This window comes from Bactrocera dorsalis, chromosome 1, assembly GCF_023373825.1.
Source record: "Bactrocera dorsalis isolate Fly_Bdor chromosome 1, ASM2337382v1, whole genome shotgun sequence".
In the NCBI taxonomy this organism is placed as follows: Eukaryota; Metazoa; Arthropoda; class Insecta; order Diptera; family Tephritidae; genus Bactrocera; species Bactrocera dorsalis.
This window is the reverse complement of record NC_064303.1, coordinates 94,933,815-94,953,129: the sequence shown is the minus strand read 5'-3', so window position 1 is coordinate 94,953,129 and position 19,315 is coordinate 94,933,815. Positions and strand designations below refer to the sequence as shown.

The 19,315-nt window shown below is 34.9% G+C and overlaps 1 protein-coding gene across 8 annotated transcripts in view; it reads right to left on the bottom strand.

Moving 5' to 3' along the window:
* Positions 1–5,228: 5,228 nt before the first annotated feature.
* Positions 5,229–19,315, bottom strand: part of LOC105233657 (uncharacterized) — a 65,315-nt gene continuing 51,228 nt past the window's right edge. For 7 of the 8 annotated variants that reach the window (XM_049456856.1, XM_049456855.1, XM_049456862.1 and 4 more), the window contains exons 7-12: positions 18,999–19,244; positions 18,122–18,769; positions 17,748–17,831; positions 8,997–9,236; positions 8,240–8,743; positions 5,229–6,812 (exon numbers count right to left, since the gene is read on the bottom strand). In XM_049456856.1, the coding sequence (XP_049312813.1) occupies positions 6,679–6,812; positions 8,240–8,743; positions 8,997–9,236; positions 17,748–17,831; positions 18,122–18,769; positions 18,999–19,244 (1,856 nt within the window). In that variant the 3' untranslated portion in view covers positions 5,229–6,678. Of the gene's footprint in view, positions 6,813–8,239; positions 8,776–8,996; positions 9,237–17,747; positions 17,832–18,121; positions 18,770–18,998; positions 19,245–19,315 lie in introns of those variants that run through there. The other variant, XM_049456874.1, reaches the window with a different exon arrangement.

The window sequence follows — 19,315 nt, the reverse complement described above, 5'->3', positions numbered from 1 at the left end:
TATGCGGAAAATTTAATTACCATTTTCAAAAATTTTTAAATGACAAAGAAAAATGATCAGGGAACGATGGAGGAAAAATTTTATCATACCATAGTTTGACTATGTTTTCTTGTTTTATTTTAGCGGATAATTTCCAGGCGAATTATGGTGAACACCGTAAAATATTTTTTAGCCAAGACGTTCTCGGAGAAACTCTGTTACCGGCTTATGCTTCAATATTTCTGCATGAAAAATTGCCCTAGATTGACCAAAATATGCTCCATAAAGTACAAAAGGTCCAAATACAATTACTTAATCCATATTTAAGAAATAAATTCGCAAAAAAAGAGTTTTTTTCCCTTAAAAACTAGTCTGCGACTATAATACTGTGCAGCAAATGTCCATTAGTCTCTCTTTTTATCTGTCTTTATCAATAAAATTATCCGTTCCCTTTGTCACAAACACAAACATTATTTTAAAATTTTTTGTCACTAATATACCTTTAAAATGTGTACACATTTTTTCATATTTATATAAAACTTAAAAACTAAACGCCAAAAACTATAATTATTTCTTTTACACACATTTTTGAAACAAATTATAATAATTTCAAATATAAACAAATTTCAATTATATTTTTTTTTTTCATTTTCTATTAATTTTTCTATTATTTTACAGGTACAAAAAGATGGCAGAACTCCGATGTTCTATGAGGAATTTTGGTGGAAAAACAACACAACATCATACTAGAAGTTTTGCAATGTAAAGATCCTGAACAGTGTCAAAAAATACAAAATAAGTTTTTTGTGTTATTTTTATACGTAATAGTTTTCTTGTTAATATAGTAAAAAATAATATTTATTAATATTTAAAAAAATAAAAAATAAAAAAAAAATTAAAATTTATTTATGTGTTTTTAATAAAGAAATAAAATAAATTTGTTAATAAATTAAAAAAAAAATGGTTTAAATTTAATTTAAAAAGTATATTTATGGTAAGTAGCTAAAGGAGACTGCGATCATGCTTCCATACTAAATACATAATATAGCAACATAGTAAGAGAATTTGTGTTTGGATGCTCTTTCTTCATATGTATGTATGTATGTATTAAATTCGTAAAACAGAACTTCGCAGAAATGCGGCGAAGTGCTTTCGTGTAACCAGGCGAACATAAAAAGCAGTAGGCTTGTATTTGTTGTTTTGTGTTTTCTATTAGGACAAAGGACTAAGAGTTAATTGATAACAACAAAACATTAGCAAAAAAGTGTGTGATTGTTTATTGTTGTTCCGACAGGCATAGTAAGGAAATGAGACATTTTATTTTTCGGCAACTCTTTTCCACCACTCTTCTCACAAATGCACATGCTGCAGTTAGAACATTAGTGTAGGCGCGCAACAACACTGCGTGAAAATAACTGCATGAGCAGTATGAGTGTTTGTTTGTGCTCTGGCGACACTGCATATTGCTGATAATGAAGGAAAATGCTGGAAAATGTAACAGGTGTTTGTTGTTAGATTTTCGCAAAGTAAAAATAGGGCGATCGGCATGTTGATGCTGTAAATAGATTCACATGATTGAAATTGCTGTTCGCCTGGTAGTTGAGAATCGTTTGTTCGTAGAAAATTTATTATTTTTTGCAAAATTTTTTTTTGTGATCCTTCCAAAAAAATCGTCAAAAATCTAAATCAGCGTGAATCGCCCAAAAAGTGATTTGTTCGTAAATTCGCTGGCAGTATTTTGTTGTTATGCATATGATGCACATGATCCATATATGATCCCAGGCTCCTGCAACAACACAGTGAAATATGACTGTAGATTTCGCAGCTATGTTGAAAGGATACGATTTAGTAAACGAAACGTATAGTTGTTTGTGTTTGCAAATTATCATGATCTAATTGTTATTGCAGTTGAGGGTCATCATCCGATCGCTTATGCAAACAGGTGGTCAACTAATTTTTCTATTCGCCTGGTATGGCAGTGTGGAGTCCTATGCAAATTTGAAAGAAATTTTATTTGCATCAATCACATCATTCATATAGGGGGCGATGATGACATGACGCCTCCATAGGGGCAAATTAAAAATTGAGAAATACTGGAATTATATTAGGAGCGCATAAATGAGCTGAGGGATAATTTTGTAGAAATAAATGTGAAGATGTAACGATTAGTACTTCAGAAATATACAAACATGTATGAAAATGCTGGAAAATGGAACAGGTGTTTGTTGCTAGATTTTCGCAAAAGAAAAAAATGCAGTAATCGATACATTGTTTGTGGCTTTCTGTTACATGATTTACTTTGCTGTTCACTTGGTAATTGAGAATATTTTTTCATACAATTTTCCAAAAAAAAAATTATTTTTGACAAAATTAATTGACAAAATAATTAATAAATCAGCGTAAATTACCAAGCGCCCATAAGAATTCACAAGGTGATTTTTAGTTTTGCTGGCATAAAGCCTCTTAATTACCAGACGCTCATAAATGAATGCATGAGAATCTTGTAAAATTCAAGAATTTATTCTTTCTTTGTAAAAATCTGGCAACGCCACGCAATCACAAATGATTGTAATGTATGTATATAGTAAATAGAAGTATTGCAAATACACTGCTCCAAAATATCAGTTCTTGCATTCCTTTTGGGGAATGGGTGGAAAAATCAAAATTAATATACATTCCACTTGAGAAATGGGTGGACATAAAGAAACGTTTGATTGTTTGTGTAAGAATTCCAAGGAATGCAAATTTTGTTTTTTAGTTGATCGCAACTTTCTTTTCCGTTCGCCTGATGTGTTGCGGGCGAATTTATGCTGTTTTTCGAAGTAAATTGCTCAAGCTTCTAGGGGGGTTTAGTAATAAAATCTGGCTTACTTTTTTTCGCCCTCAAGAGAAAAATGAAAAACCTAAATGTTAAAGTCATGAGACCTACCAGGCGTTCAGACAAGAAATGTCACATAATTCCTAGCAAAAATATTGTCATAATACATAGGAATAGGTAGAGTTTTGAAACGAAACCTTGTTATTGCAATTTTCTTCTTGCCGATTACAACTATAATGTAGTTATATGCAAATTGGTTGGATTATAGACATCTATCGCTTATTATGTTCGCCTATTAGAAGGGTATGGTAGACGTTGAAGGATTTTTTTTTTGCTCTTTCATATCACAACAACTCAACCAGGACGATTAAGACGAAGAACTTGACCACAATTAAGGATCAATATACTTTCCCTTCACATTTTTAATATGTATAAGACACTGTTCCATGATAATCTCATTTTTTATTAAGGGTTGCTTTTTAGTCGAGGAAAACCCTGTATTCCCTTACAAGATAATCTTAAATTTCTTAAATAAATACTTACTTTCGAGAGAGAGTATGCCCCTCAGTTCCTCTGCATCAATATTTATGCACTTTCAATACGAAATAAAACAATGTTTATTTATTTTTTTTATTTTAATAATAGTAATAATAATTTATTTTTACTGTAGCATTGTTTAATAATAGTTTAATATTTTTTGTGTTCGATTTATTTGCATTTTCTTTTTTTGTGTTTTTTTTTATTATTTATTTTGCATTTCAATGCGAAGCAATCAAATGGGTAACTATGTATGTTTATATGTATGTATAGTATATATATGTATGTTTGTAGGTAAGCTATGTATTTATGTAATTTACTGAATGTTTTAAGGTATTTATTTATAATTATTAATTGCTGCAATGCATCAAGTTGCATTGTGTGTGTGTGTATGTGTGTATTGATGTTGCTATTTATGCAATATTTTATGATCTTTAATTGTATTTAATTATTGTGAATGCAATCAGTTTGCTGTTAATTATTTCTTGCCATTTTCTCACTTAAACGCTTACTAAGTACATAGCTATTTATATAATTTAATTAATAACTAACTTTGTTTTACTCAAATATTTTAATGCGCTTAACGTGTCTAATTTTTCAATATTTTTTATGGAAATATAATTTTCGAAATTAATTTAAGATTTTTTCAGTTGCTTGCATAATATTTATAATAAATTTATGTATTATTTGAATTAAATACTGTTACTTACAGAAGCGTTGGTTAATTTTTTTTTTTAATTTTTGTTAATTTTTTTTTTAATTTTATTAATTTTTTCTTTTAATTTTTTTTTAAATTGTTAAACTTCATTTAATACAGTTTGAAACTATATTTGTAATTATATAAATTTTTTCGCAAGCAAATGTGGCTTCGTAACTGGGAGCTGCTTTTCATTTTATTTACATAGAAAATTTGTAAAACACTGGCGTTGTTGTAAATAATAGTTTTGTGATCAGTAATTAACCCAAAAAATGTTTTCGGTAATTCCACATTTTTCTTTAAACAATTTGACTTTAATAACACAAAATAAATTCAGAACTAAAACATGTTAGTTTATCCTGGTGGTAAAAATTTTAATTAGAATTTAAAAAAATTAATAAGAATTTAAAAAATTAAAACTAAAAATAGTTTCAATATAAATTAAGATTTTTAAAATTCTCAAAATTTTTGGAAATTGTGAAAAATATTTTATTATTTATAAATCATATAAAAATTAATTGGAATTAAGAAAAATTAAAACAAAAAAAATTTAATTGAGATTTTTAAATTTTTCAAATTTTTTTGAAACCATGAAACAACTTTATGAATCATAAAAAAATTAATAAAATTAAGAAAAATTAAAAAAAATAATTTTAATTGAGATTTTAAAAAATTTCAAATTAAAAATTTTAATTATTTATAAATCATAAAAAAAATTAATAAAACTAAAAAAAATTAAAGTGAGATTTTAAAATTTTTCAATTTTTTTTTAACTATGACAAAATGTAATTATTTATAAATCATAAAAAAATTAATAAAATTAAGAAAAATTAAAAAAATTAAATTAAAATAAAAATAATTTTAATTGAGATTTTAAAATTTTTTTGAAACTATGAAAAATTTTTTTTATTTATAAATCATAAAAAAATTAATAAAATTAACAAAAATTAAAAAAATTAAAAAGATTAAAAAAATTAATAAAAAAATAATAGTTTAAATTGAGATTTTTAAATCTTTTAAATTTTTTGAAACTGTGAAAAAATTTTGAAATCATAAAAAAAAATAATAAAATTAAGAAAAATTAAAAAAAAAATTAAATTGAGATTTTAAAATTTTTCAAATTTTTTTTAAACTATGATAAACTTAATCATTTATAAATCATAAAAAAAATTAAGAAAAATAAAAAAATTAAATTAAAAAAAAAATAAATTAATTGAGATTTTTAAATTTTTTGAAACTTTGCCCCAAATGCTTATTAAAACAAATCTTTTCTTCTTTTTTTACATGTGTAGCAACTTTCTCCCACATATTCAACTCTCCTCTCTTGCCTTGTAGTTGATAAAAATATGTATGTATGTAACGCGAAAAAATCGTTTGCAAACAAGTGTCAGCTTTTAAATTACTCGTATTTACAGATATTTTGGTTCTGAAGCAGCATTTTAGTTTTAAACAATTACTGAACTACTTACAATAGTTATTGGTATATGTATGTATGTATGTAAAAGCACATAAGCTTACATACAGCCATGTCTAACTGGCTTATGCAGCTAACAGTTTTAACTACATACAAGCCATTAGATTCAAGGAAGCTTTCTTATATAGCACTGGTTGCTTACATGAAGCATCATTTATGCTCCATTTGCTACATAAGTATCGTATGTATGTATGTGTGTAAGTATGTATGTATGTAACGCGAACTCATAATTTTAAGATTATCTTAATTTTTTTTAATTTAACCTACTACTTCACTACGAAAAAGCTGTTCTCACTGGCTTAAGCAACTAATTATCTAATTAATTATACATACAAGTTTATATGTGTGTGTGTGTGAACATTAATCTTAATTTAGTACGCTTTTCAAAAACGTCTAAATAAACATACTCTATGTACTACATATGCAAATACATAATTATGTATGTATGTGTAAGCACTTACATATCTATGGCTACTAGTTACTTTCAAGTATTTCTCCATTACTTGCGCATTTTCAAGTAGTACATACTTAGTTAAGTATTTAAGAACCGCAGAAAGAATTCGCTAAGCTTTTTTTAAATTAATTTTCGCAAATTTACAAATAAATATCTACATATAAAAAAACGTTGCCACCTATTGGCTTTTGTCTATATACACTACTATATACCCGCTCGCATATGCTCCACTGGTAACTAGTTTAGTAAGTACTGCTATTTGCTCTACTCGTAAATGCTTTTTTAAAATTCCTATAATTCTTATTATTCACAAATATTTTTTCATTATTTTTACGCACTTTCGGCTGCGCACTCGCTATCGTATACTAATTACTGCTAAGAGATTTCCAAAGCAGTTGCATTTTACATTTATTTTTGCTCGCTTTTTCATAGCTTTCTTGGTATTGTGCTGCTATAATTTCGCTCCAAACGCACTTTTCTCCCTTTATTTATTATTTTCGCGTTTACACCTTGAGATCATTACTGCAATATAACTAATATTCTCTCATCCTTAACAATTTTTATAATTCCCGCTCCCTACTTGTGCTTCACACTGGGGCCGTCGGTAAATAACCTATACTCGTACATATACTTGTATGTATGTACATATGTATTCCCCCTTGTATCGTCTTTGGAATACTCACTTTGTTGCACAAGCTTAAAGTATTTTTGTTTACTCTTTAGTTTGCCCCGCCGAAGAGCATCGAATTCTTGTAGTACGCTGGTGGGCGCTCAGTTAAGGGACTCTTCACATCACGTTCAGCATTGGCAGCGCGCGATTTGCGCTCTAATTCGATTTCTTGCGCCAAGGACTCTGGAATTGAAACAAAAATAGACAAAAGTAAGGTTAGTTTTCAACAAATTTAGAAAAATTTATATTTTTATTGCAAACAAGAAGAGAAAAAGACGGTTTGTAGGGTATCACAGGGTTAAGAACGTAGAGTATTTTCCATCTTTCTCTTTCTTTCCTACAAGTTTTCATTCAGGAGTTATTTTTTCTTGCAATTCTCATCAATTTGCCCAATTTTCCTCAGAAGTAAAAACAAAATCGATTTTGATCGGTCAGTTTATATGGCAGATGTATGGTAGAGTGCCCAATATCGGCGGTTCCGACAAATAAGTAGCTTCTTGGGGAGGTATATCTCAAAAATTTCGCTTATGGACCGACCAATTGATGGGTACATAGCTAAATCAAACCAACTGGACACACGTCCAGCACGCAGTGAAGAAAATATAGCAGCCGTAGCTGAGAGTGTACACCAAGACCCTGGAGAATCGATTCGTCGCAGCTCGCAGCAACTCGGACTGACGTATGGAACGACTTGACGCATTTTACGTCGAGATCTTAACTTGAAAGCGTACAAAATGCAGCTTGTGCAAGAAGTGAAGTCGCTCGACCTTCCCAAGCGACATCGCTTCGTTCTATGGACTTTTAAAAAATTTTCAAGAAGATCTGACGTTTTCGAGCTAAATTTTCTTCAGCGACAAGCCCATTTCAGGCTCAATGGGTATGTAAACAAGCAAAACTGCCGCATTTGGGACAAAGAGCAGTTTCAAGGGATCCAAGAGTGGCCATTTCATTCAGAAAAAACAACAGTTTGGTTGGGTTTATGGGCTGGTGGCATCATCTTTCCATATTTCTTCAAAAATTATGCTGGTGAGAACGTAACCCCCTATGGCGACCGTTTTCGGCCCATGATCGTGATCTCCTCGATATTTGGTTTCAACAAGAAAGCGCCATTGGGGAGAAAATTACGTATGCCAAATTTCAGATCAACTTCTCAAGAAGTTCGACTGTGGATAGACAAGGATAGATACTTAAATCGACTCAGTTGGGCACTGTGATGATGTATTTTATAGGTTCCCCGACGTTTCCTTATGAGAGCAAACTAAATTTAACTTGCACAGGGTCTAATTAGCGCCTCTATGTTGATAAACAGGTAAAGTAATTTGTAAGCATTCCATGAAGTTCATGAAGAAAATATTAACAAAAAAGTAGACCAGGAAGATAAATAAATGAGAATTGCAGGGAGACCGGGAAACTGTTCAAGTGGAATAACCAAAACCTTAACGGCACATTGCAACCGAGATTTCCACAATTTCTCTCAATAACTTTTTTAGAGAGTACAAAAATGTTTAAGAGGCTTTCACAGATTCTAAAATTATCTCCACTCAAGGGAGACCCCCCGCCCATTACTAAAATTTATTAACGATATATGAAAATATTTTAAAGGAACTCACCGGAATAGTTCTGCCAAAAGGCGCCTGTGGCCATTAAATCGATGCCCGGATAGTTCCATGGTGCCTTGCCACCACTAGCTGCAGCCGCCGCCGCCAAACTGCTCTCCGCCTGCGAAGTGGGTGGCATGCTAAGTGAACGCTCAATGGCCGCGGCGTCGCCACAATCACGTTCTGAGCGTTCGCAATGTTCACGCGACTCACGTTCGGCATGATCACGATCGCAACGCTCCAAACGATCGACGCTACGACGTCCGACGAGCGGACTATCACGATCCGAGTGTGGTTCACGTTTAAAACTGGGACTTTCCGAACGTTGCCTCAGGCGCAGTGGTTGTTGCTGTTGTTGTTGTAGATGATGATGTGACAATGATTGGGATGGTGTTTGGTGATGTTGTTGTTGTAGCTGCGTTTGCTGTGATTGTTGTTGTGCATTTTGTGATTGCGAACAGCCATCATTGGAATTCAACGACTTCTCAGACTTTTCGCTCGATTTGCAATCGTTATCTAAGGGGCGAGATTGAGAGCACAGGGAGAGGCTGTTTGTTAAAGAAGGGGCGGTTAATCGTAGTTTCGAGTGTAGTGATTCAGTTTTTAAGAGTTAGAAACGAGAGTTACAACATAACTGTGTATGTATATACTAGAGAAATAATAGAAAAATTTGGTGGGTATCTCTATATAGTTTTAGTACGGCTGCGTAATGCTTTCTAGCTATAAAATATTTTCTAATATATTCTATAATAATGTATGAGCTACCAACCTGGTTCCGTTTTACGTGTCGCTGCTTCGCCGCTATTATTTTTGCATTCACCGCCCACACTGCTGCGTCCATCCTCATTGCCATTGGGCCCGACGGCACCGCCATTGTTGGCACTGCCACCACCACTGCTGCTGCCACCCGCATTTGATGGGTGTGTCAATTTTCGTTTGCCACCGTCCAGCTGCTGTTGGTAGCGTATGCGCATTTTACGCTCGCGACGGTAGCGTTTCTGATACAAAACTGCAACGAAAATTACACAATGGAAAATTAATTTTGTGAAAAATCCAAAGAAAAAAACGACAACGAAGTGTAGCTAAGCAGAAAAGCAAAGAAAAAAATAGACATGAAATTGTAATTCAATATGCAACTGCAGCACGCCTGCAGTCAGCCAAGCAATCAACCAAACCAGCGACCCAAAGACCCACCGAACGCCGCTCGCACTGCGGGTCCAAGCCGACAGCTTGTTTGTGATGCGTCTGCGCGCGGCATGCTGCTGGCAGATCATTGAGCACAATTGTTGTTGCACTCTTCATACATACATACATACATATATGTAAGTATATGTGTAGTAGCTTTTATAAATCCAACGAATATTTGTATTTGCTGCTGATTTGCCATTGATTGCTGCCGGCTGTCCATTCAATTGATCATTCATTCGTTCAAACGTTCGTTGCGTTCGTTCGTTCGTTTGCTTGTTCGCCCGGGTACTTTGACGATCTACACTCGTATATGTTATGTTTAACGACGCAGTCAACTGCGAATCCGTTTTGCGTGTGGGCCTCACTTATGTAATTCAATTACTTTCAGTACAAGCAACGTCAACGTCATCATCGTCAGTTCATTCTGCGTCAATTTACAGCCAAACTACGGCCAGCGATATTCAAGTCAAAGCCGATTAGCGTTTCGGACAATTGAAGTGCTCATAAATATGAATAACTATAAGTGCGTGGATGAGGAGGGGGTCAGCAAGTCAAATATCGATTGTGTTTATTCGGTTATGGAGATCAAAATTGTAGTAAAATATAGTGGACTTCCTTTGAAAAAATAATATCATATGCAATTTTACTAAGCAGATCCTATATAATTGGACGGTTAGATTAGGTTTCAAGACTGATCTTATGATGGGGATCGCACTAGTTAGGTTAGGTCTGGTTCCTTGGCAGAACCTTAAGATTGGGCACTGGGACTGCTATATAGAATATTTGCAAAGGCAGTAGATTGGTTAAGTTAGGTTTCATGGCTGAGTTTTAAGGTGTGACACTTTCAAAAAAAAAATTTTCTTATTTGATTTTTCGATAGATTATATTTCCTTAAATATCCTGTGAAATCGGGAAGGTCGTATCTTGAATAGTTTTCGGATGGCAGCGTTCTAAAGAGCGACCGCTCGGAGGTGCAAACATATTAAAGTGAAACATTAAACGCGTTTTTCTCGAAACGACATTTTTCAAAATTTCTGGCATAATAACTCAACCAGATATTGATCGATCGACTTCAAATTAAAACTAAGTATTTTTGAATATATTTACTATACAATGGACTATGATCATTTTGATTGATTGAAAATTGTCAATTTCGCATTAAAAAAATACCTTTTTTTCCCTAAACAACGATTTTTTTTCAAAATTACGCCATTTTGTTAATTTTTGATATTTTTCAAAGATCGTAGTTCATTGTATAGCAAATTTCTTTACGTTTAATAAACTTTTCAATTTTTTTTTGTTTCAGCTACTCATTCGGCAATATCATGCCTGCAGTTGGGACACTTTTTTTTTTGCACCTCTGAAGACAGCCCATAACTCCGTTATTTTTCAACATTTAAAAAAAAAACTTGAAATATAGCTGAAAATATACCTTATTATGTTAAAGGAAGTTCGAAATATTCAATCGCGTACTTTCTCTTAAAAAAATTCACGAAAATCGCCTAATTTTTCATGTTTTTCACTGGTATAGCTCCTTAAGATAAGGGATCCCGTTGAGAGAGGTGAGAGAGAGAGAGAGTCGAGTTGTTTTAGATGTGATTTCAAAACGTACAATATTTTGAAAAATTTATATAAATCTCGCTAACTTAAATATGCGAAAATATTAAGCGAAAAAGCTCATAGTTATACGAATATTAGGGTGGGCCAAAAAAAATTTGTTTTTCTTTGAAATGGTTATGTTTATGGAAAACCCGAAGAAGAGCATTTTGTAGAGCATTAAATTTCCTATACATTCTTTGAAACGAAATATTTTTTCAAGAATTTTTTATATCTGATAGTATGAACAAAATAAAAACCCGTCAGGCGGAGGATCTTCCCTTTGCAATTAAGAGCTAAAACATTCCTTAGAGATGTTTACCAACCAATTTTTTAGAGCAGCAAGCGAAAAAAACATATTTTCGGTCCACCCTAATGATAAAAAAATATTTTTGCCACCCTAATGTATATTTACCACTCTTCCTAACCTTTTCTTGATCCTAATTTTCGCCAGTAGTAGTTTGACACACGCTAATATGTAAAGTCCACTCTTCAGAACCCTTTTTCGATACTAGTTTTCGCCCAATTTCAAAAACGTGATAATATCTAAATCTAAACTTTGAAAGTTTACAGGGTTCCACTATGTTGTAAATCTTGCCATCTTTCTCAACCACAACCACCAATACAGTAATATTACATTTCCAGCTTATAACTCTATTTCAATGTTTATTGTCTTGCTTGCTAAACTTTATCTCATCTCCCACGGCAGATTAACAATTCACATACATATACATACATACATATATGGTAACTACATATTTATTTATACCTAGGTAGTTATGTAGATATATAGGTACGCACTTAAATAATAAAACCCTTCAGTAACTCCATTTCCGTTCCACCAAGCAGACTCTGAATTAATTCGTATTGACACACCTCACTAAATGTGAATGCTGCTCGTAGGCAGAAGGCGAGCGTTGACAACCCACTCAAGAAAGCTAATAAGTAAAATTATATGCGAATAAGAGCAAATGTAGGTATGTATTTAAATACGAATTGTAGGTACTTAATACGTGCAGTTGTGGTCTGAAAGTGATTTGTGTAGCAAAAGGAAGTTTATTGAAAAAAATTATATTTTTTAAGAAAAATGTTAAGAGGCTTCTTTATACTAGTGGGTGTAACACTGCCAACGTTTAGGTGAAATGCTTTATCTCAGCCAATTCTTGACCAACTTCAATCCTGACATCTGTAGGTTACAAATTGGGCGAAATCGGACTATAACCACGCCCACTTTTCCTATAAAACAGTTCTAATTTCTATCGTATTTGTTCACATGACAATACATATATAAATCCAGCTCGAAGGAAGGTATTGTAATAGAATTTTATACAAATAGTCCCTTCCACACTTAGCACCTGCCTTAAAAATGGTCACAATCGCACTATAACTTTTCAAGCGCCCAGAAATCGAAAACTTCGTCCACCGAACTTATGTCTTATTTTTTACCAAGACCACGAACTAATCTGTGAGATATATAAATGAAATGCAGAGACGATTTTTTCTAAATATTAATATGAGCTTCTACTATTTCGGCTGACATAAACTAAATACAATATAAGGTTTACATACTTTCGATTGTCTTTATATCGGTCAATTTGTGAATTATCATAATGAACCTTAGAGAGAATCTTTTTCTGATGATAATACATTTTGATGACAAAAATAGATAAAATCGGTTCAATGCGATCTGCAGCCCCCATACGGCTAATATAGTTCAAACAACCGGTTGGCTTTATACCCATTCTATTGGTCAATTGATGAGTTATTGATTAAGCCCTATGAACCCCCAATATAAGAATTTCAAACCTCCGGTTGGCCCTATAGCCATTATATCGAATAATGTATGGCTTATCTTAGAAAAACCAAGTGAATCCTGGTTTTATGTGAAATACGTCCACAAAATTGCCCCAGCTTTCATATATGTATTTCAAAATTTTTTCATTATTTTCACTCATTTTTGAACAGCTGTAACTTTTTCTCAACTTCTACGAACTTAAAATCTCAGCTTTCCAACACTATTCATCATCCTACACATCAATTACAAAATACGAAAGTATTTTTTCGACTACCCAACATATGAGTTATCTTAAAAAAAATGTTTGGAAATATGTTTTCGAGCGTATTTTAGTTTATTATCAATGGAGAATGTAATTAACTCACACCTAACCTCCTCTATATACATGATATAATCATATCCGACTTTCCAGCAGACTTTATAGTTATATATTGGTCAATATGTTAATACCGTTAATACTATGAATTACTTCCCCTTCCCTGATCTTTTTCGCGCAATCTTAGATTTTAAATTTCGTCCCTTTTTTAAAGTAAAACCCGAGGATAACGCGGACATAAAGCAAAATAAACTTAGCCTTTCCTTAAATAATATAATAATCAAGTCATTATCCCTACAAATGCTTGTTCTATTCACAATTCAGTGCATAATTAAATATGTAAACATACGAGAACACATGTATGGACTGCTCAAAGCCCCAATTATCTGCAACAATTTTTGCTCAAATTTTCATATCCTTTTTTTTTCAAATATAACTTATTTTGTATTTTCCTGTTTTGCGCTTTTTTCACACAACTTCGGCATTCCAATTGCCATTGTAAGTCGCGCCGAATGAGCAAATGTGTGATTACGAGAATGAATGGACGCTTCGCATGCAATGGCGAAAGATGAAAAATCGGCTCGTGTTGTTCGCTGTTCGGCTGAGGTTGTTGTTATTAGTTGCAATTAGAAGTTTTGTTGCATGCAATTTGTATGTTTACTTGTCAGCAGTGAATTGTTGTTTGGACCCGATTTGAGCGCAGCCGAGACTCCAGACGCTACTACAACAAGCTACACCCCATAACTCATTCCCCCCATCGGGAGATGTATGTATGTTTGTACTTGTGTCTGTGCTTGGCATTGGAATAGTCATATAAAAACCGCAACATATGTTGCCTATGCGATGTACGATTTCAGCGATTTCTTGTCGACTTTTTGCCATTTGTGGTAGATTTAATGATAAGAACGACGACGACGCTAAAGAGGGGCCTTAAGGCAGGCCAAAAGCGAAAGAGAAAAGACACTCCACACACAGTTATGCAAAAAATGCTATAAATTCAGAAATGAATGCGGGAGTACTGAGGAGTAGATAATAGAATAATATTTGTGTGGCAGTACGAGGGTGACACAATAATTGTTTAGTTTGCGAAAGAGAAAGGGAAATTTCAGAAAAATTGATTGCTTTTTATCAACATATACGCCTTTTGGCTCGACACATTTGTAACAGCGACGCTCCGACTTCTTGAACTTGCCTCGAAAAAACGTTTCTGGAGCTTTTCAAGGTATGCCTTAGAAGCAGCTTTAATATCGGTGCCCAAACGACTCAAATTTCTTCCCGGTTAAGTACTCTTTGACGTTTCACAGAAGCCCTGTTGAGCCAAATTTGAAGAATACATGAATATAGGACAGCTCGTAGGCTAGTTCGTCCAATTTCAGTGACGATGCTTTTTTTCTTCGCCAAATTTCGCCAGTTTGGTATTGCATCATCCATACGAGATCAAAACAGAAGTACGAGTCGGAAATATTGACGGTAATCGTCCACGAGAATATACTGGATGACAGCAGTTACCTCTTGAGATTATCGTGTGGTAAGGGTAAGTCACTATCGAATGGATATATTTTTTTGTTTTAAAAACAATTTTGGTCAAATCAAGAAGGCTTTCATTAATTACAGTGATCTACGGTCGAAACATACTGCAGTGGTCTAGTTGTCGGTAGAGGATTGAGGTATCTAATTTTGCTAAAAAGACATCTCCTTTCATCTGATTATCAAATTTGGACCCATCCGTATAGATTAATCCATGTATACTTGTCCACGTCATCCCTTTCCCACTCTTCTCAGGAAGGAAAGGCAATATTGCGAACGGTTTTAAGGTTAATTCTGTCGGATTTCGCAAAACAGAAGTACGAATCGAAAATTTTGACCGTAAACGTCTTCGAGAATATCCAGCATGATAGCAGTTACCTCTTGGAATAATGTCACTATCGTGTGGTAAGGCTAAACCACTATTGAACCACCCTCGTATATACATATCGCTCTCCAGAACAATGCAATGAAAAACAATTATCGAAAGCTGAAGCATGTGTGACCGAAAACCCATAAAACTCGAAGACAACTTCAAACAAACTCACGCATATTATCGTACTCCCTCCCTCCACCAAGCGAAATCGCGTGCGCATTGCGACTTCTCGAAAAGAATCACTCAACTGTAAATGACTAATGAAATGATATTAAATGAAATCGAATTGTGATTTCTGTTGAAAAATAATTTCAAAAAAACAAAAACAACGTAATAAAAATCCAAACAAACATTCAGCAAATCCATATTTCTGACATTCCGACTTTACTGTTTATCTTTGCTTGTTTTGCGGCAGTCACTCTGGCACTGGTTGTGAGCTCCGTTTGCGAATCATTGCACTGTGATTAATTTTTTTATGATTACTTATGATTCCAGTTCACTATATAAATACACATATATATACATATGTATGTACTCCTATATTATTTTTTTAGTCCCTTTTCTACTTAATCATATCAGGTGTCATCGCTATTTAAGTCAATTCCGATTAATATTCGCTTGATTTGCGCTGATTTGTCTCCTTGTAGTGTCCATCGCAGGAATTCAATATTAATCAGTTAATGCGTCTTCAATATTTTGCAAAGGCTTGCTTTGCCATACAAATATACAGACAATACTTTCATGTGTATATATTTCTAGACTCCAGCTGCCTTACAACCGATAATTGCTGGCGATTGAATATTACAAAATGTATTAACTAATTGTGACAACTACTTACAGCGACATAAAGTGGAAGCTCTTCAATGGAGTTGAACAAAAAGGGGCATATATTTTGCATTTACACGTGGGGTACTGAAGGAGTAGTAGTGCGAAAGACTGATTAAATTTTCGAGTTAAAAATAGATTTTGTATATAAATATATAGTTTATGGTTTGGATTTCAGATTTAATTCCTTTATTCATAGGTGGCATAACTTAAGTCAGTATTTTGAGGCATTCCAAAAATAGATAAAACAGTTGAGTACTCATATAATACTCAGTTTAAGGGTTTAGACCTGTTTAGAATATTTCAAACAAAAAATCTTAAGATATTATATTTTCAGGTTTTAATTACACTTTATGGCCGTAAAGACATTATTCAGTATATACTTGTAGGTAGGTAAGTAGAGTCTGACGATGAGCCTCGGCGTTTAGATGACCTATTATAAAACCACAAGCACAGATATACCTTCAGAAGAGTGTTTCGGCAGCTAATTAACATTTTATGCTAATTTAAGGTTAAATGCTTTCACTTCATTATATTCTCTCTGAACCACCCTGCGCCCTGGTAGAAGCTCATCACTAGAAAAAATTTTATTTTTGCAACCTTCGAAATATCGTCAAGAAACCCTCGACCGATACTGCATTCTGCTAGTTGTGCCAAAGCCTTTTTCTCTTCTATCTCCTGACAGCTTTTACATTAAGCATTGTATGGTGCTCCCAGTTGGCTGGCATGTCTGCCAATAAAGACATTGACCTGTTAATGCTTCTACTAGAAATCTTATACCATTGCTTTAAAATTTTAATAATAGACAAAGCACTTTTGTATAAAAATCTGGAGCTGTGGGTGGCACCAATACCGGGCCTACCGTGCTTGACTGGTTTGTAGGTGAGCGAGAATTCTCCCAAATAGTGACCAATCATTTCGGGTTTGATTTCAACCTGTGTGAAGTCCTTATCCCAGTACCACTATCCAGCTTTTCCTCTCTTCTCTGAAAGGTCGGGGTGTATTGGCTACTGATTCTAAGTTTAATTCTATAGGATTTCAAAAATTTCCGTACTAAGTATCTTAGAATGACTCATAATACAGCCAACTAAGTGGGAGGATTCTCTCAATCTAAGAACTGACTTTGCTACCAGTTGCTTACAACTCAAGTCTGGGGCAGTATATTTAAAATAGTGTTTAGTGTCTGATTTGGCGTTGTTCTAAGAGATCTTCCGATGCATATACTATATGAGGCGTTAATCCTCATTTAGACCCCATCATTTATTTACAGTAGTAAGTTGCTGTAGCTTCTCTCTTTTCCCAAGTGTCCAAGTTTAGTTTCCATGAAAGCTTCTTGTCTAAAATAAGTCCCTAGTAGTTTGCCTTATCTCACATTGTTAGCCCGGTGTCAATTTTTTTGGTACTTGTACCGCATTGACAAGCCTACGCTGTAAGCATCTGTGGTCCCCTGGATATGATATACTAGAGAAAGTATCGATAGTGAGGCCGCATAGTCTGTTAAAACACGCGTCATGCGCAGGCATTCTAAAAGATGACTACTCCCCTTGGACCTTGCACCTAAACTCAATCTGGTATCGCAAAGTACCAAATTAGTCTATGCGTGGCTTATTGGCCTACCAGATTAACGTAACTTTATTTCCTAGGTGCATAAGTTATTTCCTTTTTAACGAACTTAGCTACAACCTACAGTCTTAAAACGACTTTATTTAACCTCAAATTAGCATAAAATGTTAATTAGCTGTCAAGAGACTCTTGTCTCTAGAGCCGATCTGGCAAGCACAAACAACTACATTACCGAGACAGCATGCGACGGCAGTTACAATGCAATTACAACAAGTTTTTTCATATAAAAAATTATATGTATGTGTAACTCTATAAGTATACATTTGTTGCGACTCACCTCTGAGTTTCCGTTCGTCAGCTAATTGCCGATTTAATGAATCTTTGACTTCGCGTTCGCGCAAAACATCCATTTTGAGCTCCGCTGCAAGGAAAAGCAGCAAAAAAACGTAATGGAACGAAAAGAAAAGAAATAGAGAAAGTCGATTAGAGATTTATTGACAAAGCGCAAAGATCAAAGCGGCAAAGTAAAAGTCACAATGCAGCCGCCAATAAAAAGCTAAAAGGGTGAAAAGCCCACAAAGTTCAAACTACGCAGCCAACAGCGCTGTCTGTCGGCTGTCAAACGACAACTAACACTTTACGCTGTTTTCACTTTGTTCTAGCCTTTCCTAATAACTGACAAGTACATATGTATACAAATGAGTCTCTCACCTTTTTCATAGGTGATGTGTCGATCCTGCTGTCGTAAATTGTCCGCAACCACTTTCATTAAAGTCATTATATTGTTCATTAACGCGTGATTTGACGGTGGCGCTTCATGCGATTCCATAGCGAGTGGACCAAGCGCTAGCCCACCGGCCAAAGCGGCAGCTGCCGTGGCATCGTTGGCTGCCAGCAGAGCTTCTGTACCGGCAAGAGCGCCACCGGAGCCAGGTCCATTGGTAAGGGCAGCTTTAGCACCGGGCCCACCAGTGGCACCGCCAGCGACGGCTGCGGCCGCTGCCAAATGTGAATAGTTGAGCGCACGCTGATGATGTTGTTGCAACGCTGCGACGGCGGCCGCATTGTGTGTGGAGACGGGTGATTGTTGTAGCGCTGCATGCGTGTTGAGTATGTCGCGTTCGTTGAGACCAGCGGCGGTGGCGGCAGCTGCGGCGGCGGCAACACCAAGGCCGCCAACACCGACACCTACACCAACACCGGCGCCTGGTCCGCCCGCAACACCGCCACGTTCGCCCACGCCCATGGCATTGCTGTTGGCGCCATGATGTAGCTGATGGTGGTGGTGATGATGCAGTGGATGATGACGTTGTGACGCCGCCGACGACGTTATATTATCACGTTCCGTATCACTTAAGTCTGTGCAAACAAAAGCAGGGCCGGCCAAAAAAGAAACAGAAGAAGAAGGAACAAAAGGAATGCGTTAAAGCAACATTAGTCAGTGTTGCAGCCAGCTTTTGTATGCTTTGTGTTGGGTTGTAGTATTTATGACACTACATAAGCTTATGTGTATATATCCACGCCCCGTTTTCTTTTATTCCCCCATTGTCTTTAGTGTGTTTATTGCTTAAAAATAAAGTGCACTCACCTTCTTCATCTTTGGCGCAGCGTTCGTCGACTTCTGACGCATTATCATCACTCAGATTCTCGTCATCGTCGTCCTCGACGCCAATCACACCCTGACTGCCGCCACCGACGCTGCCATCGCGCACCGAATGCACTGGCGAATGCATTTCGCTACGTTCACTGCGCTCATCACAATTGCTGCCTTGATCGGTATTGCCGCCGGATTTGGAGAGATTCAGTACGGGACTTTGACGACTCGGCGAACCAGCTGAAGGGTTGTAATGAAAGAAAGATAAAGGCACTGCATATATTTTATGTTTTCGTTTACGTTTTCGCGAT